Source organism: Octopus bimaculoides, chromosome 10, assembly GCF_046866305.1.
Source record: "Octopus bimaculoides isolate indiv1 chromosome 10, ASM4686630v1, whole genome shotgun sequence".
Taxonomy (NCBI): domain Eukaryota; kingdom Metazoa; phylum Mollusca; class Cephalopoda; order Octopoda; family Octopodidae; genus Octopus; species Octopus bimaculoides.
In genome coordinates, this window is record NC_142937.1 from 79,581,694 (window position 1) to 79,608,193 (window position 26,500).

Below are 26,500 nucleotides of genomic sequence, written 5' to 3' on the forward strand. Positions count from 1 at the left end.
ACAATCTTTTAGAGAAATTTCTGGTTTTTGAGGAAATTTTCTAATTTAGATGTATTCTTGCTGAAGAAACTGATCTCTAAATTTTAAAGAGATTCCTAATTATTTAGATAATCTATATAACAATCCTTTAAACATCCACCTTCTAAATAATGCATGTAAGATTTAATTAAATCAATTAATTAGTACTGCAGCGAGGAGCAATCTGCCCTTATCCTTAAAGCTTAGATATTACCAATATTTAAAGAGACCATGCCTTCAGTTGAGGTCTACAATCCTGAGTTATAAATTATTCACACTTAAATCAGTACCAACTAACTTTACTTATAACTGACCCCTTATAATTAAAAGATAAGGAATCAAAATGACAAAAGTAAGATTAAAAAAAAAAAAAAAGAAATAAGACAAATGAAAACTGGAATGAAGTAAAAAAAACCCCAAAGAAATGATTTCACAATAAAATAAGATTAAAATTAACTGGAAGTCAAACTTTCCATTAAATAATAAAAACGTAGCTAAAGGGAGAAAGGTTTAAGAGTCTACAGTGCAATATCTTACTGTCTTTTATCTCAGTAGGGTTGGTCATTTAAATATTTGTAATTGTTCAGTTATCCAGGACAGCAAGGAGATCAAAATGTGTTTCAGCCATGAACATTCTGTCTGTATGTCCCTCTCTCTCACCACAGATGCTCAATGTGTCCATCCTTTTTAAAACAGTAGGATGTTGAGAGATCTGACTATTATTTATAACAGGTCAGGCGACTACATATAGGTTTCTTTTGCTGGCTCAACAGGTACTGAACTCCCTACCATGGTCAGACTACCTCTATTTATATGTCTTGGGCGATCCTACTTCGTCGCTTGGGGGCGTCGACACAACATATACATAAATATATACATATATATCATCATCATCATCGTTTAACGTCCGCTTTCCATGCTAGCATGGGTTGGACGATTTGACTGAGGACTGGTGAAACCGGATGGCAGAGTTTCTACAGCTGGATGCCCTTCCTAACGCCAACCACTCAGAGAGTGTAGTGGGTGCTTTATATATATATATATATATATATATATATATATATATACACACACATATATACTTTTATATATACATAAATACACATACACACATATATATATATTTGAAAATTAATGAGAAATATGTTTGTGTCTAGCTTAATTAGAAAATTGCACTCTTCATGCTTTTTGCAAACACCCAACTCTGATTGTAGTAACCGAACTGAAAGAATTCCACTGAAAATTGAAACTAAGCCCAGGCCTAGGATTGACAACAAAAACAAAACTTATAGTCATGCATTATAAAAATTTACTTATGAACTAAGCTTTTGAAGGAAAATAAGGTAAATTAGCTCCAGAATATTAAGGATAATTATCAATTTCTGAAGGAGAATGTTGATATGGGTAAGATTTGTACTCTAACTTTACAAAGGATGACATTAAATACTGTATTTATTTTACTCTTGTAACCTAGTACCTTGGTCATTTCCATTACCAAATGTCTATCAATAACAACAATAATGTTTTCTTACTTAGGCATACATTACAGGAAGGAAATTAGATTCAGTGACATTCATGCCTTCGTAGAAAGCATGAAGGACTTAAGTGAACTGGTTTTGACTAGAAATTAAACCAGATTACATAATCAACAAACTGCGAGTTCACTTCATCTTCAATGACATCTCCATTAAATCTTTCACAGTGTATTTTTAAGCAAGATTTAGTGAAATTAAAAAATGAAAAGGGAAGCATTATTTTATGCCTAGAAATGGAGGAAAAGAAAAAATAAATTATTAAAAATAAGTAGCAAGAATAAACTGTGGTTGAATCCTTAAACTAATCCTCATTCTACAAATCCTGGATTACATAGCATATCATCTAGAAATGTTACCTGTGAAAGACTGATCCAGGTAGAGATTTCTCTCATCTGACTGACACCAATTTCCAAAAGCCCCTAGTATCAACAAAAATATAGACCTCTTCCTTAGATTTGTGTATCAGTCATTTACAACCAGGCTAGAAAAATGTGGGGAAAGATCATATGGATTTAGCACTATTTATTAAAATACTCAGTGAACTTTGAAAAGGACCCTTCATTTTACATCTGGCCAATAAGCCTACTTATATTACAATGAAATCATAGATATTTCTTGGAGATATCTTCGTATTTATGGTGCTTAATAAAACAGGTAACAATATTTATAGCAAGGATTTAAAGTAATCAATTATATACACACTGTTACTTGATTCCTAGATTACATAACATGGCTTGCTACCTAATTACCTAATTAATAAAGATATTTATCAATAAAGAGTTCCTATGCAGTTTAGTACATGATTTGTCTTGCCAGCTCATTCCATGATTCCTTCTCGCTTCTCAGTACAACAGGAAGTGAGTGAAACCGTTACCTGCTTGCTTTATCATTTTTTCATGTATTTATCTGTATATTAAAAAAACGAAACAGTAGACAAATTCAAAAACAGGGGTAGGGTGGGGGAAAAAGCAAAAAACCTCTATATAATCCCTTTTAATACTGAATAATTTATAATGTTCATGTGGGTAATGAACACAAGAGTCATAAGTTCAAACCTGGTTTCAGCTATTTTGTGCTCCTTCAAGTCATTAACCCTTTTGTTACTGTACCTATTTTGAGATGCTCTGTGTTTCTTTCAACTAATTTTTAAATATAACAAAGAATTTAGTAAAATAGCTTCGTTTATTATTAAGCTAGTGTCAGGAGCATAAATTGTGACTAAGGTGGTAGATTTTAATTCAAAACTTATGAAATCAAGACATTTGTACTACAGAGCCAGGGGCGGTTTCAGCCAGGTTGGTATCGGAAGGGTTAATATCATTCTGTTTGGGTTTAACTTAACTGGGTGGGGTGGAACAATGACGATGACGACTAGGCAGGGATTTAACTGAAAGTATAGGGATTGGGGTGGGGAGAAACATTTTTAAAAAAACCTCCAAATTTGTAAAATTCATTCTTTTATAAATAATGAATTTGAAACTGAACAAAAAATGAAAATGAAATGAAATGAAAATCTGCTTATTAAGAGAATTAATGAGAGAAGAAGCAGGGAAACTATTTAAATAACATTGTAGAAGAATGACTGAGATAGAAATGTTAGGGAGAGGAGGAAGCAATTATTTCTATAATTCTGTGAGACAGGGAAGGGAGCAAGAGAGAATAAATAAGAAATACCCTGCAAAATAAAAAGAAAATAAAAATAATTATTTGCATGCATTGGACAACAATTTACTATTAAAGGTGTGTTTAATAAAAAAAAGAAGAAAAAAAAAACAAAAGGAAAATAATTGAATATAAAAACAAGCAATGCACTTGAAAGATTGTTTGGGTGGTGGATTGTGAGGGAGCGCAGCAGAGAGCTGGGGGGGGGGAGGTTCACTAAAGGTTCATGATGATAATGATTTCTTTCTTGATTTGGCAGGCACAAAGCCATTTTGTAAAAAGAGAAACAAATTTCGTCAAATGATTCAGATTAGAGTATATTACTGGTATCAATTCTATTGACACTGGAGAGACTTAATGGCATCATTTGACATCAGAATTAGCAGACAACAGGTTAATTATCAGAAAACAGGTATTTAGCATCTGATAAGATTATTAAGAATTTGTATGTCTATGAGTTGGGCTTTTGTTGAGATCTTAAAAGAATGGTTGTAGACTTGACCAGGAGAAGTTATATCAATAACATATCATATGTTACTTAATGGCAGGCCCTGTTGGAACTCTTTCAAGTCTGTCATTAAGAAAAATCTAAAACCTCACACTAGTCAAAGAAAATCCTCAAATTCCATGTGCCCACAGCTGCTCCAGTTTGTAATAAAGGGTAAGAAACAATCCGGTGTCAATAAGAACATTAGCCAGCAATAATACTTTTTGAAGCAATTTCATTGACTTGATCTACACGAGAAGAGTGAAAATATGGATGCCTGAGAAAGAAACCATTATTCATAGTCTAATTACCATGGTGACTAAACACCAGCGTGCTACTTTTATTCACCACAGTTTTAGTTTTCATTAGTATCATCTTTCAGTGATCAGATGGTGTTGGTGTGTGGAGTTAGATGGACATGAGTCTACTGGTAAAAATATTCCATGATGCAACTAATACCAAGATGTCAAGGATATATATACATATACATACACACACACATTATATATATAATATATATATATATATTATATATATACACACACACACACACATATATATATATATATATGTGTATATATATATATATATATATATATATATATATATATATATATATACTTGCACACATCCATACACACACACATATGTACATATGTTGTATAAATGAAAAGGAAAAAAAGGGTGGTGAAACTCATGCATGATGTATGAAAAGGGTTGGAACCACTCAAACTCTTCAATATCTTTAACTTATGCAAGTGATGTCAGCATGTCATCATTAGTTTTGCTATGAAAGTCTAGGATGAGGGATGATGATAGCAATATGGCTACTTAACAGTGATTTGATTTCAATATGCTTTACATTTACTGATTTCTATTGGAACACTAGAAATGATCCAATTAGACATGTGTAGCTACTTCTAAAGCAGTGTTTAACCCTTTAGCGTTCAGATTGCTCTGTCAAATGTAATGCTTATCTATTCACATTGTTTTGAATTAATCATGCATTATTATCTCATAGCTTTGAGATTTCTATGATGTGATTGTTTATTTTCAGAATGATAGAATAGGTATGAGAGGCCAGATATAGCCAGTCTAGACATGAAACACAGATAGAGTATCAGGGCCAGATATGGCCAATTGAAATGCTACGCGATTAGTGCTGTCTAGACATTAATTCATACACACGTGTGTATGTGTGTAGATGAGAATATTTGCATCATGTATATGTTAATGTATAAATGTATGTGTGTACTTCACTGTTTTTGGTTCCTCGTTCTTCTTACTCTCTCAAAGACATTTGTGAGGAATGGCACATGGTGATTGTCATTTTAGGGTTGTGCAGCTGTTTTACGTCTTCACTGACTTGCTGTTTCTGATTTACAGAACTGGTGCAACAACAAGTTTTCAATATTCTAGTTTCTGTTTCATCATTGAGAAAGGCAAAACCATTTTTTATTGCAGTATATCTGAGATATGGCTGATTATGAAATTGTTGCTGTTTGCAGAGATTAGGATCAGAAATAAATAAGAAGAATATTCACTTTTGTCAAGATAAATAGTTTATGCTAGCCTCACTGGCAAAGAGAAGAAAAAAATCAGAAAACCTATTGAAAAGTGGAACTCATAGCTGTATCTAAATGACAAGTAAAATGAAGGATGTTATATGTAATCTAGAACTATGATGCTGGCATAGAACACAAAAGATCCTGTAACATATTGCTCTTGTGATACAGTAGAAGTAGGGAAGGAGGATTAAAAAAACTGATGCCCTAAGTACAGCTCAACAATGGTGCCTTCTTGAATCTTCTACTGAATAACTGATAACACACATAAAGACATAAGTTTTGAATATAATAGAATTGATTAAAAATTCCATTTTCTTCCAGACCATCTCCCAAGTCAGATCCTATAACTATATTAAATACAACCTATTATTTTTATACTAAATAGCAGCACTAGAAAAATTTGTGTGGTGCCCTAAACATGTATTATTTAATGGTTAATCTGGCAGAGGGGTTTGTATGTTATGTTTTTAGTACCAAATATGAATGTATAGTTTTTTTTCTTTCATACATGTAGACTTATTTGAAAGAGAGAGAGAGAGAGAGAGAGAGGGAGAGAGAAAGAGAGAGAGAGAGAGAGAAAGAGAGAGAGAGAGAGAGAGAGAGAGAGAGAAAGAAAGAGAGAGAGAGAGAGAGTAGCGTCTGCTGATGGTGGCAGGTAATGTTAAGTAAGATCATCGTTAGTCAATGGAACTAAATAACTATCAGGATTTATAAGAGAGTTCTTAGAATAGCTTTGGTGCGAAATGAAGTAGAACCAAACTGATGCCATTCGTCTTCATCCAGTTTGGTGCTAGAGCTCATTTCAAATCTAACAGTTCAAATCCTAGCTGAGGTGAATTGCTTTAATTTTACATTTCCAGGGAAGGACAAAACTAAATACTTCTATTGGAAAAGACTGATGTAGACAAACCTCTGATCCAAAGAAATTGCCAAGTGTTGGAGTGGCAACAAGTTTCCACACAAATATATCTCAAACTAGGTAGATTTTTCTTTTTATTGTATAATTATGAGAAAGAAATGAAATCTCTAATTAGAAGTGATGTGGATTTTATTTTGCCTTGAAGGGGTACCTTTAGATTTACATCATCAAGAGAATAACAAAACAACCCCCTGACAGCACATAAGAAAATGTGTGTGTATATGTTTATTTAGATAGACAAACACTTGGAATGTCTCTACATTGGTTGTTCTAAGTGATGCTTATAGTAAAAGCATGACTGGATGTATAGGAAAGTATATAAATAACTTCACACTGATAAGCAGAGTTTGTGACATGGTCAACTAATTTACATACTTCAGCGTCTGCGTAGTTTGCTTTGCACTTAATGCATTTGACTTTGTCATTCATTTGTTGGATTGTATATTGTGATGTGAATGTGAGTATATTTAATTCAGTAGTTATGAATGCGGAAATATGAATGCAGAAATGCTACATACTTTGACAGGAATTTCTTTTGTTAACAGGGTAAGTGAGTCCCCTTCCTACACACACACACACACATGTAAAAGAGAGATACAGACTCTTACATAAACACACACTAAAACAGAACTTGTCTTTGTATATTTTATGAAACTAGTAAATTTAAAATGTAATAGAGAGAGAGAATAAGAATGATACAAAATAATTTGTTTATAGTTTAGTTGCTTGTTTTGCAGGATTTGAAAAATTTGTTTTTGACAATTTGATTATGGTTCTATAAAATCTGCCAGTTCTTGGTTAAAGTAGATGTAAATACTCAGAGAAGTAGATTTATTAGAGATTCTAGTTGAAACAAATGATTGCCTTCCCTATATTTTGGCTATAAACTTTTTATTTCCTTAAGTTTCAAAGCTAATGAAAATTTAAAACCCATTTTCTTTTTTTATATAATATTTATACTTTTACTTATAAAATTGTGTTAGCTGTATCTCTAAGAGGAAAAATTGCTTTTTTTTTTTTTTGTCATCTCTAGATTTCCCTGCCTTTGAAAGGTATTTAATGTATTGTTTTAGTTAATCAGAGTCTATATTTTGTTTATATTCTAAAATACTATCACTCTACTTTATTTAAAAATAAAAATATATTGAAAAGCTCAAAAAAAAAATCTAAAGATTGTTTCTGTCTGAATATGTCTGTGTACAGGGATGTCTGAGTCATAATATTTCTGTTGTATGTAATTGTAACTGTTAGCATAACGATATTCATGTGAAATGGTTGTAATGTTTGTTGGTTGGGCAAGGAGCAGAAAATAGGCATCTGAAAAATCTTCAGGAAACGAACTAAAATGAAGGTCAACACAACAAATAGTCAAATATTCTAATCATAAAAGAATCAGAGGAAGAATTCTTGACTATTTGAGAAAAGAAAGAAAAAAAAAAAACTCAAGGAAAAAAGAAAAGAAACAAAAATACAGTGAAAAATCTTTAAAGCTAACATTGGGTTGTAAAGGGTGAGGGCCATAGGAAGGATGAGGACAAAGATTTAATTTCTAGATCATTAAGCCAATTAACTCTTTTATCATTTTTTTTTTCTTTTTTACTTTTATAATTTGAAAGAAGACTTTTTTTTAAAACCTAATTTCTTAACAATTTGATTGAGTGGTGTAGCCATTAGGACACATTTTGGTCTACACAACAAGTGTTTCTAGAACATCAGGTGTGCTTTGATAGCTGTCTGCTACAGTGGAATAGTTTTTGCAGCTACATGCAGTGGAATTACCCTTTCAATCTCTGCTTGCACAGCCATATTGTGTTGGTTGAGATCTCAGCCGGTGGCGTTTGTCTCATGCTCCGAATTGCGCCTCAGTTTTTGCTTTGCCTTTTTGTTCTTTTTGTGAATTTCTTTCAGGCTCTTTCTTTGTTTTTTGTTTTTTTAAAAATTTTTATTTTGTTTTCTTGATAGTCAACTCATCCACACATGAAGGAGGAACAGCATCGAGAAGAATCCCCAGAGCGTAGTGTTGGTAGCAGCGAATGCCGTCTTTGTCAAGATGGTAGAATGTCGCACACTCCTGTCTAGAGAAATCTTCATCCAGTCTCCCAAACAGAAAGAAATCTTCAACCAATCTCCCATGCTTAAGATGGCCAGGCATGTCTACTCTTATGGCACAACAACATTGAGGAAAGAGAGAGAGAGAGAGAGACAGACAGAGAGAGAGAGACAGACAGAGAGAGAGAGAGAAAGGAAGTGTTGGGTGTGTATGTGTTAGTGATTGTCTAATTTTCCATAGTGCTCAATGAGAAATATCATGTGTATGTATGAAAGTGCATATATGTAACTATGAATGTTAGTGCACAAGTGTGCATGTATGCCTGTGTATTTATGTACAGTCTGACAGCTTCTGCCATGAAGAGTACTGAGCTGAACATCCCCAGCCAATCTAGAGTTAAAACACACACAACCATTCATACTCTGTCGGCTATTCAAAGTTAACTAAGCTTAATGTATAGGAAGAGCCCGTTCAAATGTAGCAATTTGTTAATAGTTTTAATGAAGCTTCTGCTGTCCGGTTTAATATCAAAAGGATTTCTGAAATAAGCATTTTGCATTCAGTATGACCACTTCTTGTCAGCATATTTATCACAAAATGAATGGCAATCAAGAAAAGTGACAGATGTTGAATTTTATTGGTTTCCAAATCTCATGAAAAGTGTTTAATAATTGTTTGGATTAAGTTGATATGTAATTGGTGATGGTTAACAAAGAATAACTAAACCTAACTTAAATTCTAATTTTGCAATGATGTAGAAGGTTTGGTAGAGACTATTAATATCATTATTTTTTTTAATATTAAAGAATATCAAAATAATTTACAATATCGAGAAATCCTCATATTGCAGGAGAAATAAATGATATTCTCTTGTTAAATAAACTTTGTAATAAAAATTTGTTTAACAAATAAATTCTAGAGGAGCCTAAAAACCGAAGGAACCTGAATCATGAAAGATTTCAAAAAATGGTAGGTTTCAAGAATAATATTTCTGCAGTGACTTAGCAATAAAACCAGTGGCAACAGAATAAGCCAAAGGTAAGTTCAGTTTTGTGTAGAAATTAGCTGATGGAATTTTTTTATCAGTTCAGCCACAACAAACCATAAGAAAATTCTACAGATTTTCACCAGACATTTTTTTTTTTTTTTACATTAAAGCAACAACAACACTATTGCAGGAAACTAATGTGACTATCACGGCCAGACAAGTTCTTAGACAACAATCTAGCATTGTGCATTTATACACAAAGTTCTAGTTGGCTGCTACTTCCACAACTAAAGAATTTTAGATAATTTTTTTCTTTTATTTTTTTTTTCAGACTGATAATTTTGTTAACATTTAGATAAATGTAATTGAGCATGACAATATTGAGCATAGGATATAATTAAATGGAATATTTTAAAATAAAACAGTTACAAGTGATGCTGCTGTGTTCTATCAATCTAGTTTCATTCTCTGACTGTTCAGAATTTTTTTTACTGACTTAGAAAAATAAGCAAAATCCTAAAGGATCTGGCATTTTTCAGTAAAGTGTTCACATCTTTTGATGAAGTGACTCAAAGTTTACCTGGATTTCAATAGCAAAGAATTCTTTGCTAGTTTTGTAAGTATAAAACATTTTTCTTTTTTAATTCAAAAGCATTCATGTTTGAAAAAAATAAGGTAATATTATAGATTTAACACAACCATATTATATTTTTCTTTTAATCCTAAAGCTACATTAAACTTAAAAGAGACACGCATCTGTATTTGTGTGCATGCATATAAGCATGAATGTGTGTGTGTGTGTGTGTGTGTGTGTGTGAGAGAGAGACAATTAGTTCAGCAAGCTGAAATTTCTTACAAATTTTACTGATAACTGCTTTCACCATAAGAATGGACTGAGTTTTAATAATCTGAACTAAGAACAATTGATAAAATTGTATATTTTGTGTGTGTGTGTGTGTGTGTGTGTGTGTGTGTGTGTGTTTCTATAAACCATAGGGAAGATGGTCTCCAGCTACTGTTTAAATGCAGATCATCTGCAGCTAAAGGTTACTGAACCATTGTTAGTAACATCAGTTATATTGCTATTAAAATTTAGAGGATCAAAGCAAACGTTGCTAGGAAGACTACAGTTAATAATGTATGTTGCTTTAGTTTTATAGAGAATAATTTTAAGTTGAAACTAATTCAGTTAGATACGTTGGTGATGTTGTGTCAAATGGTCAGAGTTATTGAAGAGTGAGTTTCATAACATGCAGTCGTAGCATTACCATGAAATGAAGGATATTTTATTTGGATGATGCATGTGTATGTCTGCATGTGTATGTGAGTGATGTCTTGCACGTGCTTGTGTGTCTGTTTGTGTGAAGGGAAGGGCTGTTTAGGGAGGAGGGGCAGTAGGAGTAGGTCATGCCTTCCACTACTCAACAACATTTAGTTTCCTGTCAGGGTCTCTAGACTAGTGCATTGAACTATGGTCCTACACAATCACACAAATTACACACACATCTGAGCAGCAGACCTGAAGATTTCGGAAGGACTTTTCGGCATCCCATCAGTTCTGAATTCAAGAAAAGGGAAAGCTAATCAAATATTTCATTTGAATATAAAGGAATTGAGAAAAATAATTGCAAAAAAATTTAACATGAGAAACAATGTGATAAAAACTATTTAAAGTATGAAACATGAAATCCATCTCAATACAAACAAATTCTTCTTTGTTTAAATAAATCTTTTACTTGTTAAAATAATTATTTAAAATTGAAACATGGAAAACAATTGTTGGACAATCAAGCTACTGAATGGACAATACAAGTAACTTTTCTTGTCCTTTCAAAATACTGATACTTCCTTTTACTATATGTAGGCCACTTCAATGTCACTATGATTTTTTTTCTTTTGTTAAAAAGAAAACAATAATAAGAATGGTTTCAAATACTGGCACAAGGCCAGCAATTTCGGGGAAGGAGTAAGTCGATTATATTGACCTCTGTACTTATTTTATCAACCCCCAGAGGATGAAAGGCAAAGTTGACCTTGGAGTAATTTGGAAAAACTTAATCTACCGCTTCTGCCATGACCATCAATAATAAAAATAATCCTTTTTACTACAGGCACAAGGCCTGAAATTTTGGGGGAGGAGTTAAGTTAATTACATTGACCCCAGTACTCAACTGGTACTTAATTTATCGACCTCAAAGGATCAAAGGCAAAGTTGACCTCAGCGGCTTGAACTTAGAATGTAATGATAGACGAAATACCGCTAAGCATTTCGGCCGGTGTGCTGATGATTTGGCCAGCTCGCTCTCTTTAAAGAAGGAAACTGGACTCGCCCTTTAATTATAATAATAATAATTTTTTCTACTTAAGGCACATATTTGGTACAGCAAATATTCTGCTCAATACTATGGATTTGCTTGTCAGTTGTTTGACCTTAACCAGTTGAGCATGTCCCTTAGTGGCTAATGATATGTGCATCTCTGATCATGAGTAGAAGCAGTGGGGGAGCATCATAGCCATGTGTTGAGAGGAATTCTTTGGGGTTTGAATAATTCACCTCTGGAAACGTGGGTGTTTCATTTATCATCCTTAAACAGACCTTATTCAGGGACCTTTTGAGAGGGATGGGCTACTAAACCTGAAAAAAATTCTGACTAGGCTTCACCTGCGAGGTCATGCACTGTTTGTCTTGATATAAGATCATCATGTTACACACATGTGGTTGTGATGCATGTGCCTGGTGTATCCTTATCAGACGGGTAGTCATGATGGGTATATTGGGCGTCATATATTTGTACCCCAGTGTCACTTTGATAGCATATGTTGCTCTCTCACTCAATAATGCCCTGATGCAGTACTAGAGAGTGGTTCTCATGATCTCAACTGATTGGAAGTGTTATCATGTCTATGTTTTGTCTTGGTGTAAAAGATGGCCTACAGCAAATTCTGTGTTCAACACCACAGATTTGCTTGTCAGTGGTTTGACAGTAACCAGTTGAGCTGACAATGTGTGTATCTCTGATGAGGAGCAAAAGTAGTAGGTGAGTATCATAGTCATGTGCTGAGAAGAAATCTTTGGAATTTGAATACTCTACCTTTGGAAACAGGGGTGTTTTGTTCATCATCCTTAAGCAACTCTTATTGACGGACCTTTTGAGCAGGATGAGCTACTCAACCTGAAGAAAATTCTAACTGTATCCTACTTGCAAGGTTATGTGCTGTTATCTTGATATGAGATCACTATGTCATGCATTATATGGTTGTGGTACATGTACCTGGTGTAACCTTATCAGACAGGTGTACCCCGGTGCCACTTTGATAGCATGCACTGCTCTCTCACTCAATAATAATAATTGCAAATATTTACTTTATTGAAACAAATAGAGTGAAAGGCTCTTATATTTTCTCAGTTTAATATGATCAGTTTGATTTCCAAAGAAAAAGTTCAAGTGGGACTAATCTCAGATAATTCTTGAGAGATGTTGAGAGCAGAATTTGAATCCTGCACCATTTACTTGAAGACAATTGTCCATTATGAGTTTTTGCTGTCTAATTGATATTTTACTGATCATTTTCAAAATAAAAGTGCTTTGAAGAAGTATGGCTTGAAGGAACATCTAAGTAAGAGTTCCAAGCCCCATTCCCTTGAGACATTTTGTGGAAATTTGTGAAAGTAAAGCAGTTTTAATATGATGGACATAATAAATATAAAACAATCATTAACATAGCATAATTAAGAAGTGTAGTATGACTGAACCACTAAAACAATACAATATAGCAGGAAAATTTCTACAATTGACTGCCAAAATCTTTGTTGCTTGTCAACAACAAGGAATTTTAATTCCAAAGAGAGAGCCTTTACAGGGTTGTTCAACCTGCTAAACATAGCAGCCATATTTGAAAAATAGGGGAACAGAGAGAAAGAGAGAGTGTGTGTGTTCTAGCTTTAAACCCACTAATGGAGTACAAGTGAAGCCCTCTTCTTTCACCTCATTTATATTACCTAACCTTCAATATGCTAAATTCCAAATTTTACATTCCTAACGTAAAACACTGTAGCTTGGTTGTAGCAATTCAATTGTCCATATTTCAAACTTCACACAAAATACTTAACAAATGTTTTTAATTATTTTTGCACAGAATATTTTCAGAGGAAAATAAACACAATGAACATATATATATATATATATATATAAAACAATACTTCCATTTAAAGTTTAAAATCATTGCAAACTTTGAATGTATTATTATTTCTATATTTTTCTTCTCTATAGTACAACACACAGGTACAATAAAGTCACATTCAACAACAAGACTACCTGTAGATTTGTCACAACAAAAAAATACAAAAAGTGATCGTTATAAAATAAAGTTAGAATTGCTTGATGGTGAAGATTACTAGAAAAATAAGCTATGGACCAAATTGGCAAATAAGAAAACAAGGCAAACATTAGAACTGAGATTTTTATCAACAGAATTCCTAACACAGATTTTTTTTTTATGGGTAAGCAAGTTTATTCCACACACTAAAGATGATGCATTAAAATTTATTTTTGCATTAACCCTTTGTCTGTCCAAAGCATTTTCATAAGTTTATCCTAAACATCCATACTTGCTTTAAGATCTTTAGTAGGCCCTTGCTTCATACATTCTGAGTAATAAAAGGCTTTCCTTTCATAAGTCTCAAGTTAACCCTGGTGGCTGAAAAAAATATTTGGAATGTGCATCATATATGATGCATAGACGCCAGAGAAATATGTCCTGGATATGACATGCAATACACAGGACAGGCAAATGGTTAAGTGCAATTTATTTAATTCTTTTTCTTAAAAAATATTAAATGCAATTATTTTCAAATTTTCAGTGGTTATTCACTATTATTTCAGTGATAGTATGGGTTAAATTGTTCTGGAAAACAAAACAAATGGCTGAATTTTTAAACAAGAATTTTGTGAAAGGTGTTATTACCTTTTTGAAGGCTATTTTCCAATTCCATCCCAAGTAAAGCAGACTTGTATCCAGTTAACATATATTGCTTTAATATGTCTTTTACTGAAAGTACTTTCACATATTGACTTCAGTTCAATCTCAAATAATGAGCTGAATTCTTGTTAATAGGGAAATAAAAGCCTTCTGAAAAGTAATACAGGTATGATTGATCTCAAATTCCCTTCATATAATGGTTCGGATGTTTACATGAAGACCAGCTGTTTATAATAACCTTAAATATTTCCAAGGAGGTTCCCTTCTAAACAGTTTATTCTTGGTTGTTGCTCTATACCAACATAAATAGAACGTTCTCTCTCTCTCACACATCTATATACATATAACACATACACACACACACAAATAAAAACCAAAAACAGACAAATTGTGCAAATAATACAAATAATAAATAAAAACACAAAGAAAATTAACGTAACTTACCTTGAGAAAGACCTTTCAATTTTGGCTCGCCGCTTACTTTCTTCTAGAGTTTGATATTCTGTTTTGCCACTAAAAGAGAATCAGGAAACAATAGAGGAACACAGCGAAACAGAATCATAAAAGAAGTTGAAAACAAGACAGTGTAACACCTTACAAAGATAAAATGCTTGAACTTTTATTCTGTTTTTGCCACACACAGTTGCATGCAAGTTAAACAAATTTCGTTCTGTTCAAGAAATTTACATAGTTTTGATAACTGTTAGCTGACTCAGGTAACAAAAGTCTGAAAATAATCATATCTTCCCACTTGTTTGTTACCTGGGTAAGATTGGTGGTATGTTTTGATTAGGTAATGACAGTAACTTCCACCTTGCTCCTGTCCTATAACAAAAGAAATGGAGAATAGCCAAGAACCAGATTGTTTAAACTTCTGAAGAACTAAAGCCAAAACCAAATCTCAAAGCAGGAGTTTGCAAATGAAGAAACAGATTATTTCCATTGAAATAAAATTTATAGTTAGATTAAAATAACTTTTCAAGAGCTTAACACGATGTCCACATCAAAATATAAACACATAACCTAGGGATTCAGTACCTTATCCCTTTGGTTCAAAGATTTCTAAACAATTTAACTAAGGAGAAATAAGCCATTCCTCAACAGACACTTGTTAAATTTTAGAATGCAATTTTCATACCAATAGACAAACTTATGATGAACATTTGCATTTTATGTGTACTGTTACTAATGACTTCTTGTATAGATATGAAAGTTTATACAAGAAGAATCTGTTGCCTAGAGATTTAATGCAATACTCACAAGAGGATACAAACTCACAATAGTCATGGGCCTGGAATATTAACTAAGTTACCAATAACAGTTTTATGCAGAAAAGGAAAGTTGGAAAATATGTAGCTAATAATTGAAATGATTCATCTTTTAGTTCTGCAAGATATCTAATAATCAGGTAATTTGGACTATTTTTCTTGAATTTTTTATGTACATTTTTTAACCTTTGATTTGTAGAATAAGAGGAGAAGTTTCAGGCTCAGAAGCTGATTTTGTTGTTGATATCCTGAAATCAGTTTGATACACAACAGCACAAATCATAGATACAGCTGACCATGAAACCGACTTCAGGAGTGAGTGAGAGAGAATGAGAGACTGAAGTAATTACCTGTATCGAAATTTAGAACCTAATGAAAAAATTTTCTTTGATGGTGGGTTTGGTGCATGAAGACGGAAAAACGTGTGGTGTTCAACACAGGACTTCCACAGATTCTTGCAAGAGCGGTAACTGACCATATTGAAACCAATCAAATTTTCAACTGTATCATTCTGAAGCATATAAAAACAAAAAATTTTTGGAAACAAAAGGAATTTGAAAAAGTTAAAATGAAAATGAGAAAATTTAGGTAAGTCACACATTATTCTAGAAATGAAAAAAAACCCCAAATAATATCAGATAAAAAACAATTGTACACACAAAAGGCAAAAGAATATGATATGAGAAAATTTGTAAGAAACGATATACTTTGAACTGTACCTAGCAAAAATATGGAAATCATTGCAAGTTTGTGTGAATCTGTGCAGTTTTGTATAAAAAGATTCTATGTACAAAAGTAAATTAGCATTAAGAGTTTCTGATTGAGGGCTTAAGATTCTTGATTAAGGTTCAAAACAGATATTGTGGAAGATCTCAATTGTCTGATCAACTCTTTTACCTGTATTACCTGTTCCTAAATTATTGTGTGAATATTCCACAGACACGTGGGCCTTTAATGGAATTCTCAGGTATTATTAGTGTGACAAGACTGATAGGCTTCAGTACAATTTTCATCTCTCCAAATTCACTAAAAAGGTATGGGTTGACCCGAGGAGACAGAAAATGACATACTCAAGATGCTATGCAGCAGGATTGAAACCAAGATACTGAAGTTGTGAAGTGAATTTAGTCATTCAGTTACACTGGACCTACTAAGACAGATTTACAGAATGCTGGAAACTGTTTGTCAGAGTTACCAGTTTGCACAGTGACAAATCACTGTGAGATATAAGTTACAATATACATAGACTGGGGCACTACAATTAGGGTTTTGGCCAATCATATCTTATCTTGATGAATCTCTCTTTGCTAAAGCCCTACCTGCATGGGCCATGAAGTTACAAAGAACAACACTGGTTTTTACAATGGGATCAAATTCTTTAAAACATGGTCAAACATACAGTCATGCCTTTTCCTATTAATATATATTTATAGAAACAACTTATCACTTACCACTTCTCGACGTAACTGAATGAAAAACTGTTTTCGTTTAAAGGATATCTTCACTATTTTTGCCCTATAGGAAAATAGACAAAAAATTAAATTTTATGCAACAGTATACAAACTAGGTGTAATTTACTTTTGACCCTGTAGCACATAAAAGGGAGAAGAATTTTATAATTTAAGCTGTACAGAAAAATGATCTCATAATTATCATAAATATCATATCACATCATTATCATTGCAAGAAACATAGTGTACACAGGATTTGTTTTCAAAAATAGTTTCTCATGCCACATTCTTCTGTATTCAATTCTGGTAACACATCAGCTATGCAATTCATTTGTTGGGATGTTGGCTTTGTGGTTAATTAATGCTATCTATGCTCTATAAATGTCAAAGTAAGATGTCATCATCATCATTATTATTATTATTATTATTATTATTATTATTATGACAGTTGTCATAGCAGAAAGTTGTCAGGGTGCAAAAAGTAGTTTTAATTTCTAGTTTAAATTATTTAATACATGTAAACTCAAACAATTTTGCTTATATTTATACAAGTAAAATTTTTATCTAATAAATTATTATTGTTGTTGTTTAAAAAATCAACTTTGGTAGCATTTGAACTTTTACATTCAGAGTTCAAATCCTGCTGAAGTCAACTTTACTTTTCATCCTTCTAAGGTTGAAAAAATAGATCTGTCAAGTACTGGGTCAAGAGAATTGACTGCACATCCTACAATGTTTCTGGGTCTGTGCCTACTTCTTTTGTCTTTATGCTCTGGACACAAATTCCACTGAGGTTGACTTTGCTTTTCAAGTACTGAGATTGATGTAATCAACTTGCCTCCTGCCATAAAATTTCAGCCCTTGTACCTCTAGTAGAAAGGATTATTATTGTCATGATCACCACTATCATCACCATTGTAATTTCTATAGCAATGCAATACCAGATATTGTTGAGTCTCAGTTCAAAAGCCTTCAGAAAGAAGTCGGAACCTTCTATGATTGAAATTCCAATCTACAAGCGCTCATTTAGCCTCTTTAACCTTCATGGGAGCAAGAAAATAAATATCAGCAGTATAATGGATCAATTGCCTACCAAATTATTATTATTATTATTAGGTGGCAAGCTGGTAGATTCGTTAGCAGACTGGACGAAATGCTTAGCAGTATTTTGCCTGTTGCTACATTCTGACTTCAAATTCCACCGAGGTTGACTTTCATCCTTTTGGGGTCGATAAAATAAGTAACAGTTGAACACTGGGGTCGATGTAATTGACTCATCCCCACCTCTCCCAAGCTGACCTTGTAGCAAAAATTTGAAATTGTTATTATAATTATTATTATGATTAAGAAGGTAAGCTGGCACAATCATTAGCATGCTGGACGAAATGCTTAGCAGTATTTTATCCGTCTTCATGTTCAGAGTTCAAATTCTGCCAAGGTCAACTTTGCCTTTCATCCTTTCAGTGTCAATAAAATAAATACCAGCCAAATACTAGATTCAATGTACCCTCACCTCCCCTTGAAAGTGCTGGCCTGGTGCCAAAATTTGAAATCATTATTATTATTATTTAATTTTGCAGTGCTTGCTTCTGGAAATTAATGGTTTCTGGTCAGATATGGTTTCTGGTCAGATAACATTTTCAAACCTAAATTGTCCAAGCTAATAATTGTTGAGATGAATAGCAGTAATACCTCCCTTTACAAGATCCTGGGTATATGGCGGCGAGCTGGCAGAAACATTAGCGCGCCGGGTGAAATGCTTACCGGTATTTCGTCTGCTGTTACGTTCTGAGTTCAAATTCCGCCGAGGTCGACTTTGCCTTTCATCCTTTCGGGGTCGATAAATTAAGTACCAGTTACGCACTGGGGTTGATGTAATCGACTTAATCCCTTTGTCTGTCCTTGTTTGTCCCCTCTATGTTTAGCCCCTTGTGGGCAATAAAGAAATAAGTATATGGCTTTTATTTTTCAAGCACAAGATTCAAATTTTGAATGAAGTGCAAAAGTCTCTACTACCATAACAAATACTTCTGCATGTTACTGAGAAATTTATAGAGAGTAAACAAAAAGTTTCTTCTAAACAAACAAACTCTAGACTTATCTTTTAAAAAGAAATCTACAAATCTGTCTATGAGTGCTTGTGAATTGGTGATCGCATCTACAAGTGATGGTGTGCGTGAGTCCAGTGCAAGTGAAAGTGATTCAGAAAATGATTATAATTAATAATATTTTTTTTATTATAAATGATCTTGACATTTTTTTACTTTACATAAAGTATTCTTGACATTTTACAGTTGTTTTATTGCCATTTATTTACAAGTATTACAAATTTCATGGGTAAAAAATATATATTTTTGGAAATGAATTACGATTTATAACATTGCTACTATGGGAAATTATTGTTCTACTTTATGAGCAGTTTCCGGGAACAAATAAACTTGTATATCATGGTCTTACTGTATATATCAAACTGTCCACACACACAAAACAGTAGAATAACAACAAAACCTTCAAGAAATTTATAAAAAAACAAACAAATTAAAAATAAAGAAACTGTTCTCCTGTTACTCTGTAAATACTTAAGTACAATAATAATAATAATGATGATGATAATGATGATAATAATAATAATAATAATAATAATGATAATAATAATAATAATGATAATAATAATAATAATAATGATAATAATAATAATAATAATGATAATAATAATAATGATAATAATAATAATAATAATAATGATAATAATAATAATGATAATAATAATAATAATAATAATAATAATAATAATAATAATAATAATAATAATAATAATAATAATAATAATAACAACAACAACAACAACAACAACAATTCATACAATACAAAAATTAATATTTTCATGAATTCTGAATGTTTATCCATTTTGTAAATAAAAGGAAGACAGAAAAAATGATAAAATATAGTGAGAGAGAGAGAGAGAGAGAGAGAGAGAGAGAGGGCTTTTAAGAATGACTATAAGAAATGATTAAGAGATACAACCTCACTTGTAGTTTTTCCCACCACGCACACACATATACACACACACATACATATACATACTTGTACATACGTACACATGCTAGCATGGAAAGCGGACGTTAAACGATGATGATATGCATACACACATACATACATACATACATACACATACCTATGTATGTGTATATATATGTATGCATGTAGCTGGCCAAATCTTCAAGGTCACTTTCAATAATATTCTTGTTTAAGACTAACACACACACACACAAACATATCAGGTTGGAACAAAAGTTTGCACTGTTTTCAGTTGGTGGCATTTAAACATGTGATTTTGTTTCTCACATGACAGAAGCATATTGTGCGTGTGTGTGTGTGTATCAAATAATGAAGGTGGTCAGATGCAATTCAAAACCAAAAGGAAATAATTCAATGACACTAAAATGTGATGATGGGTGCAGGGAGCAGGAGTGTGGTGAGGAGGTTGTCTCCCCTGTCAGTAAATAGAAAATGTGCTTTTGTAGGTGAAAGAGATCTTTCACTCTTATTTCTAGCAATGCTGGTGCTCCCTGTACCTTTCGTCACATTTTAGTGATAGAGAATTATTTATATATATATATATATATATATATTCTGCAAGGTGACATATCAACACATCTTTCTATATATTTAAGGAGGGGATAGTTTATTCCTACCGTTCTTACATTGAAAAATGAGATACATTTTCATCATTTGATGCTCTTTTTATTTCCAGAAAGGAAAAACAAACAAATAAGCAAACAAAAAACATTGTACAAACAGCAAAAAGCTATCTACAGTTTATGTATCATAGTATCATAGTTGAGTGAACTGTTCATAAGTGATAGGAGTCCAAATTTTGATCTGGAAGACAGTGAACATTTTAACAGGCTTGCAGTCACCAATAATGATCAAATTGAAACATTTAAGAAAAAATAATCCAGGCTGCAGGACACCAAGACATGACAAAAGTACTCCACAAATCTTTATGAGTGTTATAAAGTATTTAAAACTACTTGGATATCTGAATTACTATGATGTTTGAGTGCCTCATAACTAAACAGTAGAACATTTAATGGACTGCATTTCCATTTGCAATTCTCTGCTCAAATGCAGTAAATACAATCCATTTTTTAAAACAACAATCAAAGGTGATAAAAAAAATGGATTCTTTACAACAATGTGGAGCAATAAACCTCCTGGAGTGAATGAAATCAACCACCTTTAATCACTCCATAACCAGTCAGTATCAGAAAAAGGGGATGCTCTCTATTTGGTGAGATTGGAAAGCCATTGTGTGTTATGAGCTCCTACAAAATCAGATGTTGAATTCGGACAATTATTGTTCTCAATTAGACAAATTAAAGGTGGCAATCAACGAAAAACATCCAACTGGAAGGGTGTTGTCTTCCTTCAGGACAACACTGGACCTCATGTTTCCTTGTAGACCTAGCAGAAATTCTTTCAGGTTGGCTGGGATGTCCTACCACACACACAATACTCACCTGACCTTGCACCTCCATCTGAGCATTTATTTCAATCCCTACAAAATTCTCTTAATAGGAAGAACTTCAATTTTGGAAGACTGTAGAAACCACTCAGACCAGCTCATCACCCAAAATTTATATCAAGTTCTGGGAGGATGGGATCATGAAGCTGGTTCAAAGATGGTAAAAGATGGTGGAACAAAATGGGACATATGTGGTTGACTAAGGGCATGCACAAATATTTAAATATTGTTTTTCAATTTTTTGTCAAAACTGCACAAAATTTTGTTCCAACCAGATATATATATATATATATAAACTCAGAGTAACGGTTCTTTATATATATATATATATATATATATATATATATATATATATATATATAGGAAAGGAGCACTCCGTCGGTTATGATGACGAGGGTTCCAGTTGATCCAATCAACAGAAAAGCTTGCTCATGAAATTAACGTGCAAGTGACTGAGCAATCCACAGACACGTGTACCCTTAACGTAGTTCTCGGGGATATTCAGCGTGACACAGAATATGACAAGGCTGGCCCTTTGAAATTCAGGTACTACTCATTTTTACTAGCTGAGTGGACTGGAGCAACGTGAAATAAAGTGTCTTGCTCAAGGACACAATGCGCCGCCGGGAACTGAACTCATGACCTTATGATCGTGAACCGAATGCCCTAACCACTAAGCCATGTGCCTTTATATATATAATTCATGTATGTATACATATAGATGTAGGTATGTACATATATGTATGGATATATGCATATATTTATATATTACTTATATTATTATTATATATATATATATATATTTATCTTTTATGGGTTTCAGCCAGAAGCTGAGGCCATTCTGGTGCACTGCCTTTACTGCGATCTTCCCAGTATTGCTTCTGGTGAAGTAGTGAGTTGGACATTGCCACTCTTCTTTATGTCTCCTGCTGCGATGGGGGTTCATCCAGAATTGCTGATAAAAAAACTGTCTACACGTTTTTTGAAGACTTCTATGTCTACACACTGCAGATCCCAGGAAGGCGACGTTGGTAACGATCACGCTCAAATGGTCCTATTTACGTGCCACTTGCACGGAAGCCAGACAGCTGCTCTGGCAACGATCACACTCGGACGGTGCTCTTAGTGCTCCACTGGTACAGGTGCCATCACTATTTCACTTTCGCTTGCCCCAACAGGTCTTCGCAAGCCGAGTTTCGTGTCCAATGAAGGAGACGTTGGCATAGGTGCCAGTCGTCGAATTTAGTTTGATTTTGATTTCACTTGCCTCAACAGGTCTTCGCGAGCGGAGTTTAGTGTCCAATGAAGGGAATAAGTACGAATAAGTGGGCTGGCTACACGCATGGCAGAGGCCTTGGATTATGGTCTCACTTGGCTTGCCGGGCCTTCTCATGCACATATATATATATATATGTATAAGATCAAAATAAGCAACAAGAATATCCAGAGGTAATGCAGTACGATCGTTTCATGCAACTCTATTTAATTGAACAATGTAATCATTACATCAATTTAAAATGCAGAGCAATCTTCAGCTGCACAAAGACATAGAATTTATATATATATATATTATATGTATGTATATATATATATATATATATATATATATATATATATATATATACCTTGGGCAAGTGTCTTCTGCTATAGCCCCGAGCCGACCGAAGCTTTGTGATTGAATTTGGTAGGCGGAAGTTACTGCTGTGTGTGTATATGTCTGTGTATGTGCTTGTGCCTCTCTCCCAGAGAGTGAGAGAGGGATATATATATATATATATATATATATATATATATATATATATATTTACATACATATATATATATATTTACACACACACACACATATATATATATATATATATATATATATATAATTACTAGCCAGATATCTTCAAATATTGAAGATGTAATTTCCTTGTAAGAGATTTTTAAAAAATAATAAAATCTGGATATCAACTGGTGTTATCAAATATATTGAGAGAAAGTTCCACAATATATATGGATAAACTGTCCAATAATGTGTAAAGTTAATATAATATAAGAAAATGGAGAAGAAATATAGTGAATACTTAGTTAATTTTGTCTGTATAACGATGAAAACGTAATACATAAAAGATTTGAGAATTAAATGAACAGAATCAACAAAAGAAATAAAAATTAGAGAATCCTAGAAATGTTTCAATCCAGCCATTAGGTTCAGATCATCACTATTCAAGCAATGTTAGATGTAAAATACACCCACACTATGGCTGGATATCATTAGGGTGGATGTTTACTTTCAGGTGGTGAGCAACGAAATAAGTCAGATGAGGACTGTATTTTTCAGTATTCAAATAATGCAACCAATAATTTATTAGGATGCTGAAGTTGTGTAGGGAGATATTACCTAATGAAATCTGGCTGAACAGCTATAATGTATATGAAAAAGAGACTTAAAAGTGTTAGGGGACATAAAGTAATCGTTTAATTAAAATAAGGGATGTTATAGGCTGTTAAGAGTATTGAAGACAAAGGGAGAGATGAAATATATTTTTGATGGGGGGGGGAGGGGAACACACATAAATGATTTGGAATATAAAAGAGAAAAATAATTCGATATTATATACTAAAATGACTATTAATTATTTAGCATTTGTATGTACTAATGTATACATTCCATTATTCAGAGAAAAATTATAGTTTACATACTTCAGAGAGGAATTTAAATATTTATGAGAAAAAAAATTAAGTAAGGATATGAAGAGAAATAGAATTTTTGAGGGGAGAAAAAATAACGAAATGTCACAAAGTGGGAGAAAAGTGGGAGAAGAAACAAATAATTTTTTATGTGGGGTATAAGATACAAAAAAGATTAAGAAATAGAAGAGAAAAAAAAAAGATAAGTTATTTCATATTGTATACTAGGATACTATTTTAGAATGTATTTTGGAGAAAAGTTATAATAACTATTATTATTTCGTATTTCAATGGACTAAGTCGTACTTTCCATCGTTCAGAGAAAAAGTATTAGGTTTATAAGAATTATAATGCACTTACTTCTGAGAGGAATTTACATGTCTATGTGAAAATATTTTTTTAAATGTCAGGTAGTTTTTATAATTCATTACATTTTAGTAAAGTATAATTGTAAGACGAGTAATCTCCCTTGGTTTGTGTGGTTAAATTTTTTTTTTCTCTAGGGTTTTATTACGATAAAAAAAAAATTATCATTTGTTTTACTAAATAGGTATATTTATAAGATTTGTGGATAATATATATATATATATATATATATATATATATATATATATATATATATATATATACACGTGGTGTATATGTATGTATATTAGGTGCATATGCAGACAGATTAAAGGTTTCAATAGTTATTGATGTTGGTTTATAAGATTTTAGAAAATAGAAGATAAAAGTCCTAGTGAAAGCATTTAATCTGCCCTCATATCGCCAATACGACCAAGGAAGCCATTCAAACGCATGGCTGGGAAGTGCTGCCACACCCGCCATACTCTCCTGATTTGGCACCAACGAATTTCTTTCAAATGCTATGCACGGAGTTTCGTTCAATACTGATGCAGAAATGAGACCTTGGTCGGATCAATTTTTCAAGTCAAAATCGGGTGATTTCTACCAGCGAGGGATTGAAAATTTTGTTGAACGTTGGGAAGATACTTTAAACAACAAGGGTGAATACATTATTGATCAATTAGTTGTTATTTTTTTTATTAAACTTTTAAAAAAAATTAAATTTTAAAAAACGGCGGGAACTTAGCTGCAATATAATATAATGGTTGTAATTGTGTAAAAGTGGAATGTATGTATATTCCATTTAACAATGAAATAAATATAGATTATTGTATAAAGTTGGGATAAGTTGGTATTAGAATATTTCAATATTATAATTTAAAATTTGAGAGATCTATGGAATAAACTTATATTAATATCATGGTATAAAATGTTGGTTTATATGCATATCATCATTATTTTAATAAATAAGCATGCTAATATCATATTAAAATGTGGGTTATATGGGTATCCTTAATAAGGAAAAGTACAAGTTGTGGATTATTGAATATGCTGCAGAGAACTAATATATAATTTGTAATTTCAATGTTAGTACATCCATCTATTGATGTGTAGTAATAAATAGTGGAATTGACCAAGAAGAGGATATTATATATTATTGCACTGAGTTAAGAATAAATTGATAATAGAGTTTGGGATTAAGTTTTAGAGTACAAAATAAAAATTGAATATTGGTGAGTTAATTAAAAGAATGGGAATAAAAATAGGGGCTATGGTGTTTTATATGGAGTATAAAAGTATAGTGGGATTAGCAATGAAGGGGATATTATATATCATTGTATTATGTTAAGATAAGTTTGGGATTAAATGATGGGGGTTATAGTTATGCATCTAATAAGAAAAAAGGCTATTGAATAATATGTAGATGGTATTTTAAATATTAATTGTTCTACTTGAACATTAAAAAGCAGGATTTTTATTAGAGATGTGATTAGGATGGAATGTATGCATAATTGGAATGGATTATCATCATCATCATTTAACGTCCGCTTTCCATGCTGGCATGAGTTGGATAGTTTGACTGAAGACTGGTAAGCCAAGAGAATGCTGGATGCCCTTCCTAACGCCAACCACTCCGAAAGTGTTGTGGGTGCTTTTTACATGCCACACATATAATATATGTCTATATATAATATAATATAGTAATTATATCCCATGCATTATATATTATTATTATTATTATTATTATTATTATTATTATTATTATTATTATTATTATTATTATTTAGTGAAATAATATGTAGTGGAAAATAATTATATAAAAGTATATTTATGTGCATGTAAACATTGGTAAATTTTTTCAGATTTATCATTTAAGAGATTATGCTTAGAGAATAGGATGTGATACATTTCATCCAGACAGAGCGAGTATGTCTTGCCTGATGGTCTGTAGAGTAGAACATTATTTAGAACTTTCCAGTTGTATTACTTATCTAAGTTTCCAGATAAATTTACGAAGACCTG

The 26,500-nt window shown here is 32.5% G+C and overlaps 1 protein-coding gene across 27 annotated transcripts in view; it reads right to left on the minus strand.

Moving 5' to 3' along the window:
• Positions 1 to 26,500, minus strand: part of LOC106869538 (tyrosine-protein phosphatase non-receptor type 4) — a 379,747-nt gene that overhangs the window by 135,863 nt on the left and 217,384 nt on the right. For 15 of the 27 annotated variants that reach the window (XR_016243459.1, XR_016243457.1, XR_016243455.1 and 12 more), the window contains 4 exons: positions 16,927 to 16,990; positions 15,826 to 15,986; positions 14,652 to 14,720; positions 10,747 to 10,785 (listed from right to left, as the gene is read on the minus strand). Coding sequence is in view for 20 of the 27 variants with exons in the window: in XM_089358825.1 (XP_089214951.1) it covers positions 10,747 to 10,785; positions 14,652 to 14,720; positions 15,826 to 15,986; positions 16,927 to 16,990 (333 nt within the window). In the remaining 7 variants the exon portion in view is untranslated. The remainder of the gene's footprint in view (positions 1 to 10,746; positions 10,786 to 14,651; positions 14,721 to 15,825; positions 15,987 to 16,926; positions 16,991 to 26,500) is intronic. The other 12 variants (XR_016243461.1, XR_016243462.1, XR_016243460.1 and 9 more) reach the window with 1 other exon arrangement.